Raw genomic sequence first — 16,946 nt, 5'->3', positions numbered from 1 at the left:
AGGCTCAGTCCTGGCCCCGGCCCTGCTGCAGCCCCTTCCTGCTGGCTCTGGGTTGGAGGCAGGTGTCTGCTTCGGCTTTTCTCCTGCCTTGAAACGGGGCCTCATCCCATTCGTGAGTTCTGAGTGTCAGTCTTTTTTTTTTGAGACGGAGTCTCGCTCTGTCGCCCAGGCTGGAGTGCAGTGGCGCAATCTCGGCTCACTGCAAGCTCCGCCTCCCGGGTTCACGCCATTCTCCTGCCTCAGCCTCTCTGAGTAGCTGGGACTACAGGCGCCCGCCACCACGCCCGGCTAATTTTTTGTATTTTTAGTAGAGACGAGGTTTCACTGTGGTCTCGATCTCCTGACCTCGTGATCCGCCCGCCTCGGCCTCCCAAAGTGCTGGGATTACAAGCGTGAGCCACCGCGCCCAGCCTCTGAGTGTCAGTCTTATCAGAGAAATGGTGTTTCTTTAGAAATCAATTAAAATAAAAATGCCTTTTTGTTCTTAGGTAAAAGTAAAGAAGCAGAAATAAAAAGGATAAACAAGGAACTGGCAAATATCAGATCAAAATTTAAAGGTAAGTATGTTTAACCTTTTCCATGAAATGTCCTGTTGTAAATTTTCTGTAGTAAGAACCCAATCTTTTAATACTGTCTTCTTTTCTCCCACACTAAAGTGAAGTTCTCAGTTTGTACAGTTTCTATCAGGGCTCTGTCAGAATTAGGAAATGGCATGTGTGGAGCTGGTTAGGTGGGGCGGCCCCTCCTGGTGTCCGGTCTTTTCCTGGAGCTGGAACAGCACTGGTCCAGTGCGCGGCTGCATGTCACAGTATTAGCCACCAGGCCGGTGTGCTGGGGGTTCAGAGGACAAACACCAAGTACGGGAAGTGCTCTGTGCAAGGCGTCACCGAACGCCTCCTGCTGACGGTCAACAAGGATCTGACCCGCTCTTGGTGGACTGCCTGTCTCTGAGCCAGTGTGTGGGCTGAGTGCCTTCCCTGAACATCCTTACTTTGAAGAATTGTGAAGTACAGATTTAGTTTTCAGCCCTTAGGACATTTTTGAAACCCCAGTTAATCCTTCAAGCCTTAATTTTTCAGTTAATGTTTACAGATTTGCGACCTGGCTCACCTACCTTAGCCACAGTGTAGCTGAAATTGCCCAGGCACAATGAGTCAGGGAGAGGGCTGAGCCTGAGCCCTGTGGAACTGGAGGGACAGGCAGAACACAGCTTGGGGACTCCTGGAGTTTCATGGGATGGGTGCTTTTGAGGGCTTGAGAATGGATATCTAGTAGTTTCTTTTTCTGTTTTTTTTTTTTGAGATGGAGTCTTGCTCTGTTGCCCAGTGTGGAGTGCGGTGGCACGATCTTGGCTCACCGCAACCTCTGCCTTCCAGGTTCAAGTGGTTCTCCTGCCTCAGCCTCCCGAGTAGCTGGGATTACAGGTGTGTGCCACCACATGCCTGTAATTTTATTTAGTAGAGACGAGATTTCTCCATGTTGGCCAGGCTGGTCTCAAACTCCCGGCCTCAAGTGATCTGCCTGCCTTGGCCTCCCAAAGTGCTGGGATTACAGGTGTGAGCCACTGTGCCTGGCCTGGATGATTTTTGTATTTTTAGTAGAGACGGGGTTTCTCCACGTTGGTCAGGCTGGTCTTGAACTCCTGACCTCAAGTGATCCACCTGCCTCTGCCTCCCAAAGCGCTGGGATTACAGGCGTGAGCCACTGTACCCCGCACGGCTGGTTTTTGTATTTTTAGTAGAGACGAGGTTTCTGCATGTTGGTCAGGCTGGTCTCAGACACCCGACCTCAGGTGATCCGCCTGCTTTGGCCTCCCAGAGTGCTGGGATTACAGGCATGAGCCACCGCGCCCGGTGTGCACCTTTGTTCTCAACTGTAGAATGGGGAAACCAGTGATCTCAAGTTGGGTTCTCCAGGATGTGAACTCTGAAATGGGCTGTGTACAGAAGGGTTATTCAGAGTGACACTAGTGAAAAGTAAAGGGCAGAAGCAGATGGAGATGTGGGTCTGACACAGTCGCCACCACCTGCCCATCAGGGAGCTCAGGGGCCCACATTGCTGGCCGGACGCGGTGGCACTGGGTTGGAAGGGCTGCGCCCTGGCACCCTCTTGCTCAGCCGTGGCTCTCAACCTGGGGGAGCCTGACCCTGACAAAGCCAGCCTTACTCTTGGTGTCACTGGGCCTTCACTGAACGGGATCTGCGTCTGCTGTGCTCATTGTGAGGAAATGAGGAAATACATAGAAATTGCTTGAAAAGAAACCAGCACCCAGCCAGTGTGAATCCATTTTGTTATTGTGCAAAGAGTTCGTGGCCTTCAGAATGGTAAAGATTAAATTTGAATGGAAGATTTTTATAGGTTTCAGAATAATAATCTAATTTGTTGAGGTGTAACTTTAAAGACTTTGTTAGGCTGTTAAATTTACAAACTCTGGCCAGGTGTGGTGGCTCACGCCTATAATCCCAGCACTTTGGGAGGCTGAGGCGAGTGGATCACTTGAGGTCAGGAGTTTAAAACCAGCCTGACCAACATGGTAAAACCCCATCTCTATTAAAAAATACAAAAAAATTTAGCCGGGCATGGTGGCACATGCCTGTAAACCCAGCTACTCGGGAGGCTGAGGCAGGAGAATTGCTCTAATGTGGGAGGTGGAGGTTGCAGTGAGCTGAGATCGCGCCATTGTACTCCAGCCTGGGTGACGAGCAAAACTCCATCTCAAAAAAAAAAGTGGGGGCCAGGCATGGTGGCTCACGCCTATAATCCCAGCACTTTGGGAGGCCGAGGTGGGCGGATCGCTTGAGGTCGGGAGTTCGAGACCAGCCTGGCCAACATGGTGAAACCCCATCTTTACTAAAAATAGAAAAATTAGCTGGGTGTGGTGGCGCATGCCTATAGTCCCAGCTACTTGGGAGGCTGAGGCAGGAGAATCGCTTGAACTGGGAAAGTGGAGGTTGCAGTGAGCCGAGATCTCGCCATTGCACTCCAGCCTGGGAGAAACAGCAAGACTCCATCTCAAAAAAAAAATTTTTTTTTAATAAACTCTGTATAAATGTTTTGGGACTAAAGGAGACTTCATGCCTGTCTGGCTGTCCTAGATAGGGAAGGTGGCCCTTCCTACACAGTGATCTGTTGGCTTTTGTTGAGCGCGCACGTACCCTGGGTGGCGGCAGCAGACACAGAAGAAAATCTACTCCTTGTCCGTAAGAAATGTGCTGCCTGAGGCCTGCCCTGCCAGCTGTGGGTAGATGAGATGACTTAGAGCTGTGCTGTCCAATTTAGAAATACAGTATCAGTCACACTCATAGGTCTAAATGTTCTGGCAGCCTCATTGTAAAAAAGTAAAAAGGAGCAAATGAAATTAATAATATATTTTATTTAGTTCAGTATATCTAAAATTTCGTTGTAATCAATTGGAAAAAAAAACTCGCCAGGACGGTGGCTCACGCCTGTAATCCCAGCCCCTTGGGGAGGCCGAGGTGGCTGGATCACTTGAGGTCAGGAGTTTGAGACCAGCCTGACCAACATGGCGAAACCCCGTATCTATTAAAAATACAAGAATTAGCTGGGCATGGTGGCGGGCGCCTGTAATCCCAGCTACTCAGGAGGCTGAGGCAGGAGAATCGCTTGAACCTAGGAGGTAGAGGTTGCAGTGAGCCGAGATCGTGCCGGTGCACTCCAGCCTGGGCAACAGAGTGAGACTCTGTCTCAGAAAAAAAAAAAAACAACTACAAAAACCAAGATACTGAGTTATTTATTTATTTTTTATTGTAAGATACTTCTGAAGTATTTCTTTTTTATTTTATTTATTTTTATTTTTATTTTATTTTATTATTATACTTTAGGTTTTAGGGTACATGTGCACAATGTGCAGGTTTGTTACATATGTATCCATGTGCCATGTTGGTTTGCTGCACCCATTAACTCGTTATTTAGCATTAGGTATATCTCCTAATGCTGTCCCTCCCCCCTCCCGATACTGAGTTATTTTATACCAGGTCTTTGAAGTCTAGTGTGTGTGTGTGTCACACTTAAGAGTGAGTCTAACTTTGGACTGGCTGTTTCACTTGCTCACTAACTGCATGTGGCATGAGGCTGCTGTGTGAGCACTGCTGATTTAGACCAACCCTTCTGCTGAAAACAATTGATCGATTGATTGATCTATTGATTTACTGAGACAAGATCTTGCTCTGTTGACCAGGCTGCCCAGTGCAATCACAGCTCACTGCAGCCTCAACCCCCGGGGCTCAAGCCATCCTTCCACCTCAGCCTTCCAAGTAACTGGGACCACAGGCACGCACGCGAAGTGCATAGAGTGGCCCCCACAACAGAGGCCTTGGCCAGGGTGTCAGTGGTGCCAGGGCTGAGGAGCCTTGTCTAGAGGGATGATAATCAAAGACTGGAGACCCACTTCCACTGTGAACTGAAGGCCTCACCCAGAGGGAATACCCATAGGGCAGAGTGAACTGTCAGCGAGCCAGCCCTCTTCCAGACTTGCCGCTGGGTGTCTTGACATGGGGGTGCTCTACACAACCTCAAAATGTTGGGAAAGTTACAACCAGGGAAAGAATTGATATCCAACAAAAATGCTTTTTAAGAATGAAGCTAAAAAATACCTGCTGAAGACAGAAATGGAAAGAATTTCCTACCAGAAGGCCTGTGTTAAAGGAAATTCCAATGGAAATAATCCCAGATGGAAGTGTGGAGATGGAAAGCACGGAACGGGCAGGAAATTCCAAAGGAAATAATCCCAGATGGAAGCGTGGACATGGAAGGCATGGAACGGGCAGGAAATTCCAAAGGAAATAATCCCAGATGGAAGCGTGGAGATGGAAAGCATGGAACGAGTGGGAAATTCCAAAGGAAATAATCCCAGATGGAAGCATGGAGATGGAAAGCACGGAACAAGTGGGAAATTCCAGTGGAGATAATCCCAGATGGAAATGTGGAGATGGAAAGCACGGAACGGGCGGGAAATTCCAGTGGAAATAATCCCAGATGGAAGCGTGGAGATGGAAAGCACGGAACGGGCAGGAAATAATCCCAGATGGAAGGGTGGAGATGGAAAGCACAGAACGGGCGGGAAATTCTGGTGGAAATAATCCCAGATGGAAGGGTGGAGATGGAAAGCTCGGAACGAGTGGGAAATTCCAGTGGAAATAATCCCAGATGGAAGCGTGGAGATGGAAAGCACGGAACGGGCAGGAAATTCCGGTGGAAATAATCCCAGATGGAAGGGTGGAGATGGAAAGCACAGAACGGGCGGGAAATTCTGGTGGAAATAATCCCAGATGGAAGGGTGGAGATGGAAAGCTCGGAACGAGTGGGAAATTCCAGTGGAAATAATCCCAGATGGAAGCGTGGAGATGGAAAGCATGGAACAGGTGGGAAATTCCAAAGGAAATAATCCCAGATGGAAGCGTGGAGATGGAAAGCACGGAACGAGTGGGAAATTCCAAAGGAAATAATCCCAGATGGAAGCGTGGAGATGGAAAGCATGGAATGGGCAGGACAGCAGGAGATGTGTAGGTCACGTCAGTGCATTGTGTCTGGTGGTCATGTCTGTCTGTGGAGTTTCTTCAGTTGTGCAGTGAACTTCAGAGAGTTGAATCCATACTTGTTTGCCATCAAGAAAACTGTAGGCCCAAATGGCTTCCCTGTGATCTTTATCCTTTAGTGAGGGTTGTTAGGTGTGACCATCTGATGTGTGGCCTAAGGTGTGTGGACAGAGGTGTTCATGTCAGTCCCAACCTCAACTTTAAGGGAGTCTCCCCTCTGGGCTCTTCCTACCTCTGCTATGGTAAGAACGTGCTTTGGGTGGCATGGGCCTGGAGCAGAGCCATGCACAGCAGGCCTGTCCAGATCTGACGGTGTCTTGATGGCAGTCCCAGCTGACCTGCAGACGCATGGGCAAGAAATCAGTGCTTATGTGCACCTGCCATGCTTGCGGGAGCCCAGGGGAGCTACTGGGATGTTCACGGGTGTGCCTTCCATCTTTAAGCCTTTAGAAAACAGCTGTTGTGTTCTCATACTCTACAGAGACATGGTAGTTTCTTTCTTTCTTTTTTAAAGAGACAGGGTCTTGTTCTGTTGCCCAGGCTGGAGTGCTGTGGCATGATCCTAACTCACTGCAGCCTTGACTTCCTGGGCTCCGGTGATCCTCCTGCTTCCACCTCCCGAGTGTCTAGGACTACAGGTGTGCACCACCACGCCCAGCAAATTTTAAAACTTGTTGTAGAGATGGGGTCTCGCTATGTTTCCCAGGCTGATCACGAATTCATGGCCTCAGGTGAACTCACCCACCTCAAGTGAATCCTCCCAAAAATGGTGGGAATACAGGCATAAGCCACTGCACCTGGCTGGTAATTTCTTATTATTGATCAGCTCCAGGAGTTTCCCAGGTTGTACACATTAATTTGCTAAATAGGCCGGGCGCGGTGGCTCATGCCTATAATCCTAGCACTTTGGGAGGCCGAGGCAGGCAGATCACTTAAGCTCAGGAGTTCAAGACCAGCCTGGGCAACATGGTGAAACCCTAAAAATCTCCACTAACAGTACAAAAAATTAGCCATGCGTGGTTGCACATGCCTGTGGTCCCAGCTACTTGGGAGGCTGAGGTGGGAGGATCACTTGAGCCTAGGAGGTTGAGGCTGCAGTGAGCCGTGGTCATGCCATTGCACTCCAGCCTGGGTGGCAGAGCGAGACCTTGTCTCCAGACAAAACACTTTATTTTTTCTTTCACTTGGGCAGCCTGTTTTTCATTTTGCCGTTTGCTTGATTATTAATTCATTGATGTAAAAGGCAAAAATTGATTGAGCAACTGCCTTGTGCCACACACTGTTGTTGGGGCCGGTGTGCGTTGGTGAGGAAGTGGAAGGAGTCCCCACCCTGCCTCCGAGGGTGTGAGCCTCATGTAGGCTGTGGGGGTTGGAGAGTGTGGAGCCAGCAGTGCCTCTGGCTGGTGACCAGATGGCTGCTGACCAGTCAGGGCACTGTCCCTCTTCCCAACTTTCAGGTCAAGAGAAAGCCTGGAGGCTCTGGTTCCTGACTCACTCTCCAGTTTATCTTATTCTACTTGATATTTTGTTATAAAAAAATACCAGGCTGGGCGTGGTGGCTCACGCCTGTAATCCCAGCACTTTAGGAGGCAGAGGTGGGCAGATCACCAGGTCAGGAGTTTGAGACTAGCCTGGCCAACATGGTGAAACCCCGTGTCTACTAAAAATACAAAAATTAGCCGGGTGTGGTGGCGGGCGCCTGTAATCCCAGCTACTCGGGAGGCAGAGAGGCATGAGAATCGCTTGAACCTGGGAGGTGGAGGTTGCAGTGAGCCAAGATTGCACCACTGCACTCCAGCCTGGGCAACAGAGCAAGACTGTCTGGGAAAAACAAAACAAAACAAAACAAAACAAAAACAAGCCGGTTTCAGTCATTCTGAGGTAGACATTTTGTCACATTTTATCGTCTGATGAGTCAGTGAAAGATGGTGCTCATAAACCTGTGTTGTGACCTTACATTGCCTCAGACACGTGATGCTCCTTGTGTGCTGTGCTGTTTCATTTTATTATTTTATTTTATTTATTTTTTTTGAGATGGAGTCTCGCTCTGTCACCCAGGCTGGAGTGCAGTGGCGCGATCTCGGCTCACTGCAACCTCTGTCTTCCAGGTTCACGCCATTCTCCTTCCTCAGCCTCCCGAGTAGCTGGGACTACAGGCGCCCGCCAGCACGCCCGGCTTATTTTTGTATTTTTAGTAGAGACAGGGTTTCACTGTGTTAGCCAGGATGGTCTTGATCTCCTGACCTCGTGATCCTCCCGCCTTGGCCTCCCGAAGTGCTGGAATTACAGGCGTGAGCCACCGCGCCCGGCCCTGTTTCATTTTTATAATAACCTGCTGAGAAAGCTGGGCTCAGAGAGGTTAAGGAATATGTCTGAGACCACAAGACAAGCAAGTGGCTGCATCTTTCAGACTGGAGCCCAAACTTAATCGTGATCCTTTTATGGTTTAGGATGAGGTTTCCCAGCCATTCTCTCCTCTGATCTGCACAAACCAAGGAGACAGGTATTACTGTTATCCTCCGCCTTTTGTAGCTCAGAATATTAAAGTTCAACTCAACATTTTGAAATTACTAGAATATAAAAAAGTAATTCTAGCCCAGTACTGAAGCTAGCATTTTGAAGACTGTATCAGTCTAGGTCCTTTCAGGAGCGATAAACTTCACGGTGGCTCCTGCCAGGGGAGCTGGCGGGCTCACCTGCCACCTGCCCCACCGAGATGGGTGAGGGTGTGGAGCGAGCATTGCTGCTTGTTTCCTGTGGCCCTGGGTTAGGCCAGGAATCCACATGCTGCCACATGAGCAGCAGGACTGAGCACTGTGGCTTTCTCCTCGCGCTGGCGACTTCCGCTGCCCCTCACGATGCTTACGCAACAGGGGTGGTGTGCCCAGGGGAGTGCTCTGTGACATCCCTGGGAGGCCCAGAGGTGATCCTGCATCACCCTCACTGTCCAGTGGGCTCAGCTTCTAAAGGTAGGCCTAAGTTTCCCAGCACCCGGGAGCTCTAGAGCAGCTCTTCGTCTGGGGTCCCGCAGGAGCAGAGGCTGGTCGGCTCCTCTCAGAGAGAGCCTGTCTCTGTCTCCATCCCTGTCTCTGTCTCCATCCCCATCCCCGTCCCACAAAACTCAGCCCAGTTGGGCCGTTGGTCCTCTCCCCTGTCAGTTATTTTTTCCTTTGAGAGGTGCTCTGAGTAACAGGGAAGTCTCCAGAGGGAGGAGGAGGTCAAGCAGTATTTTTGGCTGTGGTTGTCCAAGGCGGCTTCCAGCAGGTGATGGAATCTGGGCTGGGTAGGAGACACGGTGCTGGGGCTTCCCAGTGGAGGATCTCTGCTGCGCAGCCCGTGCTCAGCTGTGTGTGCCCTCCTACACAAACAGGGCACGGAGAACGTGTCTGCTGGGACCCCTTGGGCACAGCAAGCAGATAACTGGGTCGGGGCTGGGGGAGGGAGGAATGAACTTCATGGGTGGGGGAGGGAGGAACCAGGTCGGGTCTGCTTTTATTTATATCATCTGGTCTTTTAAATTATGTTACTTTGCCGCTGACAAGGAGGGGGGTTTCTCATGAGCTCCTCAGAGTGCAGCATCCAGCTGACTGGCCGACTGGTGATGCACCGTTCCCCAGGAAGTGTGGCCGGTCTGTATTCTACACAGCCTGAGAGGTTGTCCATGGAGGTGTGAGCGCCCCAGCCCTTCACAAGAAGGGGGCCAGAGCGGCTGGCGTGGCTGAGCTGTCCTCCCAGCCTGCGTTCCTTCACGCTGTGGCAGCAGAGTCTCCGTGAGACTTGGCCTGCACAAGGCCGCCTTTCCTGCTGCCCTCCACAGCCTGCTGGAGGCTGGCTCTGAGGGACACTCCCTCACCTCTCAGGTGGGATAGAAACTCCTGGCAATGCAGAACGGCCCGTTTTTTTTTTTTCTTTTCTAAGGTAGGATTTCACTTTTGTTGCCCAGGCTGGAGTGCAATGGCGTGATCTCGGCTCACCGCAACCTCCGCCTCCCAGGTTCAAGCAATTCTCCTGCCTCAGCCTCTCGAGTAGCTGGGATTACAGGCGTGAGCCACCATGCCCAGCTAATTTTGTATTTTTACTAGAGATGGGGTTTCTCCATGTTGAGGCTGGTCTCGAACTCCTGACCTCAGGTGATCCGCCCGCCTTGGCCTCCCAAAGTGCTGGGATTACAGGCGTGAGCCACTGCGCCGGGCCCAGAATGGCCCTTTTTTTAAGGCTTGGTTTTATATTTTGGAATTTTATATTCTGCCAATTACATGTTTTGAACCTGCCCTGCCGTGATCCCTTGTGAGGGGCTCAGACAGACTGCGATGAGGGCAGAGAAACAGAAGCCCTAGGGGCCATCGCGTGTGGCCCTTGTTTTCATGACCAGCTGATTTGCCCTAGAATGGCTGTGAAGTGGCAGATAGTTTAGACTGTGTTCATCTGCCTAAATTAAACTGATTTCAAAGACAAGCTTGATGGTTGAAGGCAGGGTTTGCAAGTTCCATCACAGCAGGGCCCTCTGTGGGATTTTGGCTGGTTGGAGTGAGGCCCTGTGAGGGCCAGCTGGGCTGCACCTGCCCAGGGTTGTTGTGGGAGGGTAGAACTCTTGTTGCCAGATGTTCTGGTGCCTGTTTTTAAAAGGGAAATAAAAAACTTGGATTCTCATGAGTACCACGAGTTTAGAAAGGTTATTCATGCTCAGCAGCATCTGCACTGCACCTGCCTGGGCCTGGCCACCCCTCTCTTGGAGGCTTGTCCGTGCTGCCTGCTGTACTGCTGTACTGCCCTCTGCTCTCCCCTCTCCCCTGCCTCTGCCCGCCTGGAATAAAACCTCTTCCCCACCTTTTCTGTAGGTGACAAGGCTCTTGATGGCTATAGTAAAAAAAAGTACGTCTGCAAGTTGCTCTTCATCTTTCTCCTTGGTCATGACATTGACTTTGGACACATGGAGGCTGTGAACCTGCTGAGTTCAAACAGATACACGGAAAAGCAGATCGTGAGTATCGCTGCAGGTGGAGGCGGTGGAGGGTGGCGTGTGCCTGGCAGGACTGAGTCCCCGTGCCCGCGTAGGGCCTCTGCTTCCTTCTCTACCCACAGCTGACATGAGCCACGTGGGTCTGCTGCAGATGGAGACGCGTGCCCAGTCCATGTTAGCACCTGCTGCCAACACCCTGAGGGCTCCCTTCCCGCCCAATCTTTGTGTTCTTCAGGAAGCCCCGATGCCCTCACAGGGTTCCTCCCCTTGCATGCGGTTCTCCTGATGAGGTGGCCATGCCTTTCCCACCTTTCTTCGCAACCTCCCTTTCGGCGAGTTTCAGGACTTCCCGGTTGGTCTGGAGCGTGCTGCACGCGGCCCAGCGTTTGATGTGGTTGGTGCCCTGTGCCCATGAGGTTGGCCTCCAGAGGAGGGGAGGATGTCTCCCTGCCACAGTGCCTTGTTGACACACTGTCCCAAGTAGACCTGTCCTGTGGCCCCTTGGACAGCTTTGTTTCTGCAGTAGGCGTTGGAGGCACATGGCTGGGTCTTGGTGCGGAGGGTGCTCGGCCCACCGTCTCCCCAGCCACGCATGGTGTCCTGTCACTCCGTGGAGGGTGCTCGCCCCACCATCTCCCCAGCCCTTGCCGGGCTGATGCACAGTGTCCTGTCACTCTGCTTTTGAAGCCTTCTTGGGCTCTGCAAGTTGAGCTGTGTAGTCTCTTGTTGTCACATTATTTCTGTGTTTTCCCTGGTGGTATAAAGTAATATTTTCTTCCATTTGTCAAAAAATTTAACTTAGAGAAATTAAGAGAGACTCTAGATGTCTCAGGGGTTTTGATAAGTATTGGTATTTATTCAACAAGCATTTGTGGAGTGCCTGTGGTGCACCACGCAGTGTTGGGGGGGATGGGGGATTAGCCTTGAGGACAGAGGCACAGGGACCAGAACTTGGGCCCTTTCCTTGTCCTGGGGGAGATGGGTGTCACATGGCTCCACAGACACAGAATTTGAAAGGATTTGAGAGAGGGAGTGGGGGTGGGTGTGTTGAGCTGAGGCTGGAGGGAGAGGGTAAGTTAACTGCTGGGGGCTGAGAGTGGGAGGAGCAGGGCCAGCAGAGCAGGTGGTGCCTGGCAGTGGCTTGGGCGTGCAAGTGCAGGGCTGAAAGGGCAGTGGTGTTTGGAAGGGCGGGAGCTCCCTCGTGGCATCTTCCTGGGAGCTGTGGGAAGCTGGGCACATCTTTAACCTGGGTGGTCAGTGATGGGTTGGGTCTGGAGAAAACCACTGTTTCCCTTTGGGTGGGGAGGGTGTGACCTTTGAGGATGGCTGGGAAGAAGTGGCAGTGACACAGGACTGGGGTTTGCCCTGGGTCAGTGGGGGTGGTGGGGGGCGGCGTGAGGCTGTGACACAGGCAGGTTAAAGAGTGGGAGGGAATAGGCAGCTGGGTTTCTGGACATCATTGTAGCTAAAATCAGCCTGTCGGTGAAGGTTCCCTCCCATCTTAAGTTGAGGATAGTGTGACGTCCGGAACACTCAGATGCGTGGCCCACAGTGAAGTGAGTGGGACCGCGGGGTCCGGTTCCTGTTGGCGTCTGGCTCATGGCACGCTAGTCAGGTGTGCCCCACAGGAACGCTGCGCCATGAGAGCATCGTAGCGGAGGCGTCCTCGGTTCCACTGGGACAGACGTTTGCTGAGTCCTGAGAGGCGCAGCTCCCACAGCAGTGCCCTGGGTGCGTGGGTGGTGCCCGGGCTGCTTCCGTGTCTGTGTGTCACTGCTTGTTGGGTGACTCAGGGCCACAGGCGGACTTGGATTGTCATGAGCTTTCTCTTCTCCTGTCTTTTGGAACGCAGGGCTACCTTTTCATCTCTGTGTTGGTGAACTCGAACAGTGAGCTGATCCGCCTGATCAACAACGCCATCAAGAATGACCTGGCCAGCCGCAACCCCACCTTCATGGGCCTGGCCCTGCACTGCATCGCCAGCGTGGGCAGCCGGGAGATGGCCGAGGCCTTCGCTGGGGAGATCCCTAAGGTCCTCGTAGCCGGGTATGTGCTGGACTCATGCCGGGCTCCTGCTGAAGATGTGCTGCTTTCATGCCAAATACATCAAATATGGAGCTGCTTAGCCTAGGAAATGTTTTACTCTCCCCATCTTATGGGAGATGAGATGTAGCCTAAGGTGGGATCCAGAATTACAAGTTTAGGCCGGGCGTGGTGGCTCATGCCTCTAATCCCAGGACTGTAGGAGGCCAAGGTGGGAGAATCGCTTGAGCCCAGGAGTTCAAGACCAGCCTGGGCAACATAGGGAGATCCCATCTCTACAAACAGTTTTACAAAATTAGCCAGGTGTGGTGGCGTGCTCCTGTCGTCCCAGCTATGGTAGGCTGAGGCAGGAGGATTGCTTGAGCCCAGGAAGTCAAGGCTGCAGTGAGCCGTGTTCATGCCACTGCACTCCAGCCTGGGCGACAGAGCGAGACCCCGTCTCCAAAGCAAAAAGAGAATTACAAGTTTAGATTTCAAGTAAAGTGCAATCTAATACCACTGAGATTCAAAACACAGATCAAAGAAAACGCCCAAACCCTGCCAGCAAAACCAAGGAGGGGCTTCAGCCCCGCAGGGCACTGGGTAGAACGATGCATCTCGTGGCAGCTCCTCCTCGCGCCCTTTCCCAAGGGCTTCACTTGGAGAAGCTGAGCACCATGCCGGAGCGCCCTTGGCTATCTGTTCCGTCCCTTGTTAATTTGGAGAGAAGCCTTGTGGGGCTGAGTCATCAGCTCTGGAAGAGCTTAAAGCAACCCTGGGGTGTCTGTGCCACAGGCAGGGCCCCCACCTGTGTGTTCCAGGATATGCTGCGGAGTTGGGAAACTGACCTCTCACCCACATGGTGCCACCCGGCTGAGCTAGGCCTCAGGCCATGGGAGAGTGGGTGGACATCCACCCAGACCACACAGTGAGGACTGGAGAGAAGGTGGTGGGAAGGCATGAGAGAAACAGGCCTAGACTGGTGTCTCAACTGGGCCACGTTGGCTTTGTGAGGGCACTGGGCTGTGTCTTGGGGCATTTTGGTTGTCATAGTGGGTAGAGACCAGGGTGCTGCACCCCACACCGCACAGGATGCTCCACAATAGAGAATGAGGCAGCCTCCTGTCAGCTGTGAGTCGAGGAGGAGCCCGGCTGGCAGAGAGACCGCAGCACAACCCCGAGAAGACAGATATTCAGAAGCGCAAGAGCTCAGAGATGGGTGACCCCGCAGCAGGATGGACAGGAGCAGAACTGCAGAGCTGGGGGAGCAGGCACAGGGCCTGAAGGCACCGTTGCTCCTCAGGTCATTCAGTCATAGGTGGCAGAGCACGTGGTGGGCGCCCCGAAAACAGAGTGCCCAAGATGGGAGGAAGGCTTGAATGATCAGAGGGCGCTGGTGCAGGAGAGGGAGGGTGGGGCTGGGGATCAGAACCAGCCAGAAGGTCCAGTGGATTCTGCCTCAGGGCCACGGCCTCCTGGCCCTCCCTCTCCTCCTGCCCCCAGGGTTGTTGCTTGCCTGTTTATTACCTGTTTCCACCCTCGGGGTGGAAGCTTCCTGGGCTCTGAGGTTTCTCTCCACTGCGGTGGCCGCTTTACAAACCCAGCATCTTGAACAGTACCAGGTCCCTAGTAGGTGCTTGGTGGATGTCTGTGCATGAGCGGAATGCAAGACAGGGCCACCCCTGAGGCACGTGCAGATTGATGAAGTGGGGCACTACCTGAACTGAAGACCTGCTGCAGGAGCCAGGGATGGAGGAGGGAGGAGCCAGGGTGAGGAGGGGTCGTCTGCGGCTGGAAGGGAGCAGGTGGCCAGTGTGCAGCGTCTGCAGCCAGAAGGGAGCAGGTGGTCCGTGTTCTGGTGACTGAGTGGTCCCATGGGGATGAAGGTCACAGGCAGGGTTCTCCTACCTCAGAGAGCTCAGGTAACATGGTACCCATGGGCCTTCCTTGAAGAAACGGGCCAGTTGTTGAAATCCAGCTAAGTAGTAATTGACTCAAAGTAACATGCTCAGGCTGGGCACAGTGGCTCATGCCTGTAATCCCAGCACTTTGGAAGGCCAAGGTGGGCGGACCTGAGGTCAGGAGTTTGAGACCAGCCTGGCCAACATGGCAAAACCCCGTCTCTACTAAAAATACAAAAATTAGCTGGGTGTGGTGGTGCTCACCTGTAGTCCCAGCCTACTCAGAAGGCTTGAGGCAGAATTGCTTGAACCCAGGAGGCGGAGGCTGCAGTAAGCTGAGATTGCACCACTACACGCCAGCCTGGGCAACAGAATAAGCCTCTGTCTCAAAAAAAAAAAAAAAAAAAAAAAATGCCGGGCATGGTGGCTCATGCCTATAATCCCAGCACTTTGGGAGGCTGAGACGGGTGGATCACGAGTTCAAGAGCTCGAGACCAGCCTGGCCAACATGGTGAAACCCTGTCTCTAGTAAAAATACAAAAATTAGCTGGGCGTGGTGGCGCCCTCCTGTAGTCCCAGCTACTCGGGAGGCTGAGGCAGGAGAATCGCTTGAACCCGGGAGGCGGAGGGTGCAGTGAGCCGAGATTGCTCCACTGTACTCCAGCCTGGCGAAAGAGCGAGACTCTGTCTTAAAAACAAAAACAAAAACAAAAATCCATGCTCAGGAAGGAGGTGCTGTCATTGGAGGACTGCTGGTGTGTGTGTCACCTAGAAATGGAAGGACAGAGTAGGTGCTGAGGAGGTCAGGTCATTCCTAGGGCCAGAGGTAGGGATGGGGGGGCAGCGGCCAAGGCAGAGTAGCCGTGGGGTCCTCAGTCTCCCTCGTGTGAGCCGACATTAGGGAGTAGCTGTGGGGTCCTCAGTCTCCCTCGTGTGAGCCGACATTAGGGAGTAGCTGTGGGGTCCTCGGTCTCCCTCGTGTGAGCCGACATTAGGGAGTAGCTGTGGGGTCCTCGGTCTCCCTCGTGTGAGCCGACATTAGGGAGTAGCTGTGGGGTCCTCGGTCTCCCTCGTGTGAGCCGACATTAGGGAGTAGCTGTGGGGTCCTCGGTCTCCCTCGTGTGAGCCGACATTAGTGAGTAGCTGTGGGGTCCTCGGTCTCCCTCGTATGAGCCGACATTAGGGAGTAGCTGTGGGGTCCTGGGTCTTCCTTGTGTGACCCGACGTCGGCGAGTAGCTGTGGGGTCCTTGGTCTCCCTCGTGTGAGCAGATGCTGGAGAGTAATGGTGGGGTCCTCAGTCTTCCTCGTGTGAGCTGACACCGGAGAGTAGTGGTGGGGCCCCCTGTCCCCCTCGTGTGAGCTGATAATTTAGACCGTGTTCATCTGCCTAAGAGAGGAGGTGGATCCTCCTCCTCTCTGAGGAGTGTGGCCTGCTGGGCGCCCTCCTGTGTCGGCATTTGTAGCCACAAGCATGGAACCTGGTTGGCTCTTCTATGTTGAAGGACTGCTGGGGGCCCAGTCATGGGATCCTGAAGCCGCCTGGCAAGGACAGTCCTGCTGGCGCCTGGTACACACCCCTGACGTGGCCTCGACCACACATCCACATGGACGCACGGCAGGGTGTGTGTGCGGTTCTGGCTCTGGGCTGATCTGGTGAGGATGGTGTGGGCCAGAAGAGGGACACAATACCTACTCCTCCTTGCAGGGGCGTTTGCACCCAGAAGGGGAATTCTTTACTCAAAGTAATTTTTTGGAATAGTATAGGGGGATATTTAGGAATAAAAAAGCCAAAAGGTAAATGGTACAGGTAGTCCCTATACCCTTTTCTTCCTTCCATGTGGCGCAGCAGATTCCAGCTGATTCTGTTAAGCGCTTGGAGAAGAGACTGGCCCTTTTTCAGCTGTGCCTCCACAGCGTCCACCCCAGGCTCCCTGTTGCCTTCCCAGCTGCTTAGCAGAGTCTGGTGGCGGGAGAGTGGAGGAGGATAAGTGGAGCATGGAACACGTCTGTGCCCTGGACAAGCGTGTCGGCAGCAGAGCAGGAGAGCCCATGGCCGGCTGCCTTCCCACCGTGTCTGCAGGGACCCGAAGCCATTTGCTCCGGGGGGCGAGGGCACATGTGGCCCAGCCCACTGTTCAGGGCGGGGCGTGGTGGGGTGAGGGCGGGGCGTGGTGGGGTGAGGGCGGGGCGTGGTGGGGTGAGGGCGGGGCGTGGTGGGGTGAGGGCGGGGCGTGGTGGGGTGAGGGCGGGGTGTGGTGGGGTGAGGGCGGGGCGCGGAGCAGGGGAAGATCATCAAGCAGATGCGGAGCTCCATGGCGGTGCAGGGCCCTCCACGCATTTCTGTTGTGATTGTGTATTATTAAGTTGTAACAACAACAAGAAAGCTGTTGTTCAATGAATGAGCAATGTGAGCTGTATGTGGTCGGCTGGTGGGTTTGGTGGTGAGAAGGTTGGCAGGGAGACCTTTGGAGCAGGGCCCATGTGTGCTGAGAACGCTGCTGCTGCCC

The 16,946-nt window shown here is 53.1% G+C and overlaps 1 protein-coding gene across 4 annotated transcripts in view; it reads left to right on the top strand.

Moving 5' to 3' along the window:
• AP2A2 (adaptor related protein complex 2 subunit alpha 2) overlaps positions 1-16,946 on the top strand; it is an 88,114-nt gene that overhangs the window by 34,499 nt on the left and 36,669 nt on the right. For all 4 annotated transcript variants that reach the window (XM_030802106.1, XM_030802107.1, XM_030802109.1 and 1 more), the window contains exons 2-4: positions 489-557; positions 10,394-10,536; positions 12,368-12,561. In XM_030802106.1, the coding sequence (XP_030657966.1) occupies positions 489-557; positions 10,394-10,536; positions 12,368-12,561 (406 nt within the window). The remainder of the gene's footprint in view (positions 1-488; positions 558-10,393; positions 10,537-12,367; positions 12,562-16,946) is intronic.

Source organism: Nomascus leucogenys, chromosome 21 (genome assembly GCF_006542625.1).
Source record: "Nomascus leucogenys isolate Asia chromosome 21, Asia_NLE_v1, whole genome shotgun sequence".
NCBI classification, from domain to species: domain Eukaryota; kingdom Metazoa; phylum Chordata; class Mammalia; order Primates; family Hylobatidae; genus Nomascus; species Nomascus leucogenys.
The sequence above is the reverse complement of the archived record's forward strand: the minus strand, read 5'-3'. Positions and strand labels throughout refer to the sequence as shown.